The sequence below is a fragment of the Sinocyclocheilus rhinocerous genome, unplaced genomic scaffold, assembly GCF_001515625.1.
Source record: "Sinocyclocheilus rhinocerous isolate Xijiao unplaced genomic scaffold, SAMN03320098_v1.1 scaffold2318, whole genome shotgun sequence".
NCBI lineage: Eukaryota > Metazoa > Chordata > Actinopteri > Cypriniformes > Cyprinidae > Sinocyclocheilus > Sinocyclocheilus rhinocerous.
In genome coordinates, this window is record NW_015654931.1 from 193,149 (window position 1) to 202,330 (window position 9,182).

General features: G+C 38.5%; 1 protein-coding gene and 1 long non-coding RNA gene across 2 annotated transcripts in view; both read left to right on the plus strand.

Moving 5' to 3' along the window:
* Positions 1-1,527: 1,527 nt before the first annotated feature.
* LOC107717724 (uncharacterized) lies at positions 1,528-2,774 on the plus strand. The gene is made up of 4 exons (XR_001637338.1): positions 1,528-1,574; positions 2,180-2,256; positions 2,573-2,636; positions 2,750-2,774. It is a non-coding gene; the product is annotated as an uncharacterized LOC107717724 (long non-coding RNA).
* A 219-nt stretch (positions 2,775-2,993) lies between these two features.
* LOC107717718 (G1/S-specific cyclin-E2-like) overlaps positions 2,994-9,182 on the plus strand; it is a 12,497-nt gene continuing 6,308 nt past the window's right edge. The window contains exons 1-3 of the mRNA XM_016524555.1: positions 2,994-3,002; positions 3,328-3,428; positions 8,281-8,416. Coding sequence (XP_016380041.1) covers positions 2,994-3,002; positions 3,328-3,428; positions 8,281-8,416 — 246 coding nt within the window. The remainder of the gene's footprint in view (positions 3,003-3,327; positions 3,429-8,280; positions 8,417-9,182) is intronic.

Here is a 9,182-nt window from a genome sequence, read left to right on the forward strand (position 1 = left end):
ATTTTTTTGTTTTAATCATTTAATCATTTATCATTTTAAACAAAATAAGAGTGGATGTACTCAGGACAGCATCAATTTTCCTAATCGTCCGCAAAAGTTTTCCGTCAAAATTATTAATAATTTAATAGCTTGTGTAACTGGCCTGGATGCGAGATGAGAATATATAAAAATTCTGTGAATGAAAACATCCTGCAAAGGTTTAAATCTGAAAGTGCACCGTGTATAAAGTTATTGTCTCTCAAAAGAAAGAGTCGACTCTGAATCATTGAAACGAGTCGTTTTTAAAACGAATCCCAAGCCGTTTCATGTGTCAACATGAATGTCAACATGAAACATTAGCATATTGCCCACCCACTTGTTGGTCTTTTCGAGTTGGTCTGAATGAAAATGCAAATTCATTCTTTGCCACTAGGTGCCGCTTCTGGAGCGGTAAAATCGCGGGTACACAAAGCAGCACTGCAATGAAAATGCAAATTCATTCTTTGCCACTAGGTGCCGCTTCTGGAGCGGTAAAATAGCGGTTTCCCCGGTAACGCTGTACACAAAGCAGCACTGCTCACAAACGCTGCTTTATCAGGCATTACAGGCATGATGCAATGAAAATGAGACCAATCACTGCAGATTAGCATCATGCAAAGGAGGGGTTTGGAAAGATGAATTGTTGAGCAAATCCTTTGGGAGTCCTTGAGCATGTAAGGTAAAAATAAATGCATATTATAAGACAATAAAAGTGTTTTTTGACCTTGCATGCATGTCAACCTGTTATTGGGGAATCCCAAAACCAAAATATGAACCTTTCATAACCAGGGGCACTTTAAGAAAAATATGTTGTTTATATATTAAATATATTTTTATATGATATAAAAATATAAGAATATGTATATACATGTAAATATTTTCAAGATATAAACTGTATGTGTGTGTGTATTTATGTACACACATAATAAATATATACAGTACACAGAAATATATTATGTAAACAAAAACTTACTTTGGATGCGATTAATCATTTGACAGCACTAAAAATAAAACTAAAGTATTGCGTGTCAAGCACACAGTGCATTAGCTCCACACACGTGTGTTTACATTCTCACGAGGCGCACATGGCAGCACAAGCCTCCTCCCATTGGCCAGTTCGATTCTGAGCTCCAGGAAACGCATTAGAAACGCGGAGAAAATCCTAATATGAAAGAAACGTTAACAAAAATGTAGGTTTAAAGTACGTTCAAAGAATAATAGATGCATATTATCTTAATTTTTCTCAGTCCGAGTGATAAAAAACAGCGGTTTGGGCGTAAAACATATCATGGCTGGAAATCGAAAGTCTAAACTTTTCTTTCAAATGGATGTTTCAAATATTGAAGCTAAATATTCATAGATATTTAATTATAGCTATGAATATGCAAATAAGCGACGTGTTTTTGTTCCTATGAAAAAAACGGCCTAAAATAACAAATGTAGTCAAACAGGAAAAGTGGAGCACAGAAGTGCGCGAGGATCACACGCAGGAGCGCATGCGCGCGCGCTCACGAGCCTTGGCGCCGGCGCGAGACTCAGAAAACCAACTTGCTCCGGTAAGAAGTGCAATGCAATGCCACTTTTACAGACTCGTTATTTTTATTTAAATATATAATGCATGTATTTTGTTGTCGTGCAGCAGCTGTCGAATACACCGACTTTAGTACTTATTTTTTATTTATATAATTGCACTTAGAATTGCACGCTAGCTTTGTTTAGTTCTAACATTAATTTAATTTACTGTTAGCTTTACATAATATTTAGCTAAATTACGTCTTGTATGGGCAATGCTAACAGGCTAAAGCTGTGGAGCACAGTATTGAATTGGGAAATAACCTCACATAAAATATGAACATGACTTTGCCATTCAGAATTATAAACTTATGTGTCATGCATTTATAATGCATTAAATGTTTACTAAATTCGCGCGTCCCATGCAGACAGAGAGTAATTTATCGCGCAGCAGTATTGATAGATAAAACACATCCAAATGGTTTTAAATGTGTATGGTTATTAGTAAAGTGACTATATTTGACTTTAGACCTGAGCGTAATGCAAGTTATTTTTGTTGTCAAACGCTGGCGGTGCATTTGCTGTATTGTTTTCCCGGAAACTGATTTATCAGGAACTCAAATAATGCAGCATAATATTTCCATGATAGGCCATCTGCTTCTGAAGAAGGCAAAATACATAAGAACTTAAATCTTACTTGCATACGAAGATAATGGCCAGAAGAAGGTAAGAACAGTGTTATTACTGTGATTTTAGTGTAATTACAGTTGTGTTGGCTGTCATAGCAGACTTCCATTGCCTTTTACTGTTTTTATACTGAGATCATAATACTTTCTATATCCAAGATGCAAGCATAACCCTGACACAAACCATTCATATTACCAGTTTTACATTTTCATTGCGATATTATTGTGTATGTTTATTAAGCTATTATGACCATTGGCTATTTCCCGTAATATTGGTAATTTCAGGTTTTATCATGCTTGTGAGAACATTTGGTAGCATAACCTGACCACTTTTCTTCTCTCCCTGTGTCTTTTAGTGGATGCCGGCAAGCTAGATCTGTGAATGGAAACACACAAAAGATAGCAAGAGTAAAGAAAGAGGTAAGTACAGTATATGTTTGTTTATTTTGTATTTGGTCAGTGTGTATGTGGTACTGTTTGTGCATGTACGTCAGTCAGTTGTAATGTTGGATTTTTGTTTGTTTGTTTTGCAGTGCAACAAGAGGAGAAAATCAATAAAAAAGTTTAACGACTCTCAGGTATTTCATATAAATAAAATACATATACAGTGGCCCCAAAAAGTATTTGAAAATGTAAGTCACAATTAAAAAGGTCCGAATGCCATTGCATTAGATACAAAACAATAAGCAAGTGTCATCTGCAGACAAAATGCAACAGGAACATTTCTCAGAAATAATTTCACTTTTCTGAGAATGGTGTTTCTGTGATTTTTAGTGGATGTATTACGTTGGTTCTCCTCAAGTCGTAGCAGAGGAACCACAGATGTAGATCATCACAATAACATACAGTTTCAACATTATGTCTATTTTATCATTTCAGAATTAACAAACATTTTGCTTGACAAGTGCTTATTTCTTCACACACAACTTTTGTTTCTAATGCAATGACATTCAGACTTATTTAGGTGCAAATTACAGTTATTGTTGAGACACTGTAGGTAGTCTGCAGGTAAGATCAGTGATGTTATGTATACATTGTGCATTTGTGTAATGTGTAGTACATGGTTTCATCGTTATATTTTGATATTTATGTAAATGTGTTGTCTGTTCAGAATGTAAGGAGGCAGATTGATCTGAGCAGCGTGAATGAAATTGTGTCTGACTCGTCTGATCAAACTCCAGATGCACAGCCATCTCCACTCCCAACACTCAGGTGTGTTCCTGTAGTGAAATTATATTGTGACCACATGGTGTGAAATTCATCACAGAACAACTGCAAACTGTAGCATTTAAGTAGCATTATGTGGCATCTTACGCACAGAAGGCACTGGCACATGCCGCTATATATATGTGAAACATCCGATTTTCAGTCAAATTTTGTGACACCTCTAGGAGTGACTGACACATGAGGAGTTTAATTATTTGAGATTAATAGAGAAATGCCTGATACAATTCTCTAGGAAATTAGTAGGACATAAAGAAAGAAGTAAAAAGGACAACCTAAACACCCTAATTTAGTCATATTTTTTAATAACTGTCATTTGATATATATATATATATATATATATATTAGGGGTGCTCCGATCAGGATTTTTGAGGCCGATCACAGAAAGCAGTATCTGCCGATACCTATCTTTTTAAAACCTTTGTTTTATCATTTATACCTATTTATAGTGATACTCCAATCAGGAGTTTTAGACATTTATTCAGGGCCTGAATTTCGTTTTTGAAAATGGGGGGAGTAGAGACTGAGACGGTGACGCTGCATGTCGTGCCAAACCTCTCACTGCAGCGTCATCAGCTTGAGATCGTTTTTTTGAGATCGGCCTTTTTAGAGACCGCCGATCGATCATCCCAAAGCGATTATCGGCCGATAGTGATCGGTAGCCGATCAATCGGAGCACCCTAATATATATATTCACACACACACACATACATGTCAGGGATCTGGAAGAAGGACCCAATCGCAGAGTAAGTGACAAGGGTTTATTACAAAACAGAGAGATACAAGAGGGTAGTGAGGTGTGCAGGTGATTCAACGGCAGGAACACAGCTAACAGAGAGAGACAGCTAGGGAACACCACTGGGAAAGCCTTGGACATCAAGGCTCCACAGGAACACAAATTACTCCAATGCAGGCAGGGGGATAAATAAAACAAAAGAACTGATAAAAAAAAGTAACAAAATAAATAAGAAATAGTTACCAATTTAACCAACACAACTAACTTAAAGAATATCAAACAAAAGTGCAAAACAAAAGATCAGGACTAGAAGAACTGAATAAATACTAAAATAAGGGCAAAAGGCAAAAAACAGAGAAAAGGCAAAAAGGAGCAAGACAAGAACATGGAACTACAAAGGACTAAACGAGACAAGGGCACAATACCAACCAGGAAGGAAGACAGGAACACATACTCAGCCACATCCACTGACAGAGACAAAAACAGTGACAGAAGGGGTGAGAAAGACTACGAACCGGCAAAGACAAGAGGGTAAGGGGAACTATAAATTGGGAGGAAAGCACATGAGGAACAGGTGGACGCAATCAAGTAAATAAGGGCAAGACAAGGGCTAAACAAGGGGGCGTGGTAAAGGGAAACAAGGGGGTAGGACAAGAGGAGCACATGGCCAACATAAACAAAGACAGAGCCATGTGCTCAGACACAAGACAAACGAGACACGTTAAACATGACAGAACAAACACGCCCCTTCTACTCATTTTTGTTTCCTTTCTACAATCAGTTTGTTTTCTGTTCCGTTCCGTTCCGTGGGAATTCTGCGGGCTTTCCGGTAAGACGGCGCTCGACGACGACACTCTTAACTCTCTGTTCTGGATCGGGGCAAATTACTACCGACCCGTTGACCTCCCAGACACCACTGGACTAAGCTGGAGGAAGGGATCCTCTGGAGAGCGTCCGGCCCCGATCCAGAACCTGCCCGCCGGCCGCTCCTCAGTTAAGTCCGCCGGCCGTTGCACTCTCAAGCCCGCAGGTCGCTCAGCAGTCAAGCCCGCCGGCCGTTCCACAATCAAGCCCGCTGGCCAATTCACTCCCAAGCCCTCCGCTGACAACAGCAGTCTCCTTCACCGCGGCTCATAAAAAAAGAATGCAGAGGAAGAGACTGTGGACTCCAGCCCCTGAGTCCACTCCAGTGTCGGCTCCAGCCCCTGAGTCCGCTCCTGAAAGGGCTCCAGTTCCCACGTCCAGCCCAAGGAGGGCTCCAGTCCCCACGTCCAGCCCAAGGAGGGCTCCAGTCCCCACGTCCAGCCCAAGGAGGGCTCCAGTCCCCACGTCCAGCCCAAGGAGGGCTCCAGTCCCCACGTCCAGCCCAAGGAGGGCTCCAGTCCCCACGTCCAGCCCAGTACTGTCTTTTTACGCGGCCGGCATTGTAGTCTACTCTTCCAGGATCAGGAAACAGTCCTCCATGTGCTGCACACATCTGAATATTTGGGTTGAACTGTTCTGGAACAGTGTTGTAAATACAACTTAACCACTGATTTCTAGTTGTGTCCTCTTTTGGAAGGCCAAACAAAGTAGTTTCGCTTTCAAAACGAAACACACGGCGGGCTTGAGTGAGCGGCGGCTGGCGGCTAGAGTGAGAAACGGCCGGCGGATTCGATGAAGGAGCGTACGGCGGGCTTGCGGCAACCACATGTGACGACCCCGGGCTGGACTTGAGACTTTAGTCTTTGCAACTTTACAGATCTTCTTTATGCACCAAGAGCTTGTAACACTCCAAAGAGAAAGGAAAAATTGAAATCGCATCATATGACCCCTTTAAGACTCAACTGTCCTGGAGAGTCTTTGGCCTCTCAAACTCTCCTCCTCACCGTGCATTAGGACTATATAGACATGTGTCTTCTTCCAGGCAGATTTGTAACATCTTTAGTTGACTGGAACTTCTTAATTATTATCCTGATGGTGGAAATGGGGATTTGCAATGCTTTAGCTCCTTTCTTACAGCCACTCTCTATTTTGTGAAGCTCAACAATCTTGTTCTTCACATCAGAACTATATTCTTTGGTTTTACTCCTTGTGATGGATGATTAAGGGAATTTGGCCTTTGTGTTCCTCATATTTATAATTCTGCACTGGAAAATTTCATGCTCCTAGTTACCCTGGTGTGCTAAAAAAATGTAAATATGAATGGGAATATACTTTAAATATATTTTACTCATAAGAATTTCATGGGGTGCCAATAATTGTGACCAACATGCATTGGAGAAAAACATTTATTTCATAATGAAAGATTAGAATTCTGTGAATTTTTTTTAATGAAAGATCAAAAAGATAAACAATGCAGATTTATTTTCACAGCCGCCTTTGCCCATATTTACCAAGGGTGCCAATATTAGTGGAGGGCACTGTATATGAAATACAACAGTACTATTATATGTTGTTGATCATGCAAACAGCCTATGCTAAGAATCAAAATAATTTTATCAAGGGTCACCGCCATAACTGTTCCATCCATAACTGTAAACCTTTATTTTTGCATAATGCCTCCTGCATGCCTGTAGGTTTCAGTATAAGTTAGTTAATAAGCCCTAAGTAGGGATGCACCGAAATGAAAATTCTTGGCCAAAGCCGAACAAAATGAAACACTGGGCTGAAGGCCGAAGACAGCTTTTCACATTTTTCCCCATATATTTTGCCAATTTTTTTCACCATTGCATAAATAGCCAAAATGTGCTTTTTACTTTTTTGTCTAGCTTTTCAAAGAAAAAAATTGACCCACTTTATATTAAGTGGCCTTAACAACTATGTACTTACATTTAAATTAATAATTTGGTACAATGCACTTATTGTGTACATACATGTTTTTACATTGTGCTTATATTTAAAAAATACCTGCATGTAATTACATCTGTAATTAATTTCTGTAATTACATTTATAATTACACAGTTGACCCATCCCTTACACCTTAACCCACCCTTAAACCTACCCATACCACCAAACCTGTCCATAACCAGCAGAAGATAATTCTTTTAAAACATTAGAAAATATATTCCAATTTGAACACTATGTGTGAGTGTTATAATAAATGTATTAATAGAGCTGTTGTAATTATTATTATCATTATTATTGTCTTACTTTTCTTATTTTATTTTAAAAATGCATAAAAATTTTCCAGATTTTCCTTGTGCTTTGGACTTTGAACCCTGTCCCTGGCTAAAGAGCAGATAGCGCCGCGAGCTCATGCAGCGCTGTTTGAATGCAATTCGTGCGTGAATTAAAAAAAACGTTCTGCAGTTTATTTACTAATCGTTTGAGGCTATTTCGTGATTTCAATCATACAGTAACCAGCAACAGGCACCCCTTCCTCTTCTCATCGAAGACTAGTACTAAACAGTCTCTCGCTGTCGGTGCTTGTAATGATTTTAGCGTCTTTCTCTGACACTTTTACATGCTTCCACACCATGACATGTTTGCTGCATTAGTGCACGCCTCTATTTGATCGCGTCACGTCATTGTTCAGTACAATTTATTCAGTCTTTTCGCTTATTCGAACAATTTCGGTTGCCGAACATTCGTTGCATCCCTAGCCCTAAGTTTAAGTTAGTTGACCTGGCAAGATAAACAAAAACAAAGAGGTACTAATTGGTACTACTCTAATTAGAATGCATCAGTTTTTTAGTCGTGGTCAACAAACAACATATTTTTTATGTTGATGATTCTAAATGGCACATGGCTCAGCTGAAGTTGTCTTAAGTCATTTATTGTTTGTGCTAAACAAATTATCACAGTATTTCAAAAATCAGCTTAAAGCATTATGTATAAAAGCAACATGTTCTAAATAGCGTCTGCCATGAAGGGCGTATGTTACACTATTCACATGTGTGAGTTACTGCTGGAGCCGCCACAACACACTGATGCCGATGGCTTCTGTGCATAAGATGCCACATCAGTCTACTAGCAGTATTAACATTAAGCGGCAAGAATCCCCTTCATCTCAATGCTACTGAACTTCAGGATGATGTACAGTCATATATTTTTCTGTATCCTGTTTTTTACTGATACATTGTCTGAAGTCTGTATTTGTGTTCTGTTTTGTTTTGGGGAAGTTGGGGCAGCTCAGAGGACGTCTGGAGGAAAATGCTGAGTAAAGAGATAAAGTACAAACACAGCAAGAGCAGTTTAGACAAACACCCGTCGCTGCGGCCCAAAATGAGAGCCATGCTGCTCGACTGGCTCATGGAGGTACTGTCACACGATCTGCTCTTCACACTAGATTCCCTTTATAATGTTTCACTGCATAGACTGCCATAACAACATTGTTGATGTGAGAGTTAGTTATAGACAGTGAGAATATCTTTTTTTAGTCCCACTTAATATTAAGTGGCCTTAATTACTATGTACTTGCATTTAAATTAATCCTTTGATACAATGCACTTATTGTGTACATACAAGTTTTTACATTGTACTTATATTTTAAAAACACCTGCATGTAATAACATCTGTAATTAATTACACCTTAACCCACCCATACCACCAAACCTGTCCCTAACCTTATACAGTATATCCCACCTCAATAGCAGCAGAAGTGTTTTGCAATACAATATGAACACAAAAAAAATACACTACCTATTTTTTATGTAAGTACATCAGCTGCTGTAGTTAAGGCCACCTAATATAAAGTGGGACCTATTTTTTTAAACTATTTTCAACGTTATTTATTTATTTATTTTTTTGTTTACATACACGTCCACCAGAACTATTTCTTACTTATTATTTGAATACTAAATGCAGCCTTTCAAATAATGTAACAAAACTAAATTGATAAAATTTATATTTAATATGTGACCCTGGACCACAAAACCAGTCTTAAGTCACTTGGGTATATTTGTAGCAATAGCCAAAAAAACATATGGGTCAAAATTATCGATTTTTCTTTTATGCCAAAAATCATTAGGATATTAAGTAAAGATCATGTTCCATGAAGATATTTTGTAAATTTCCTACTGTA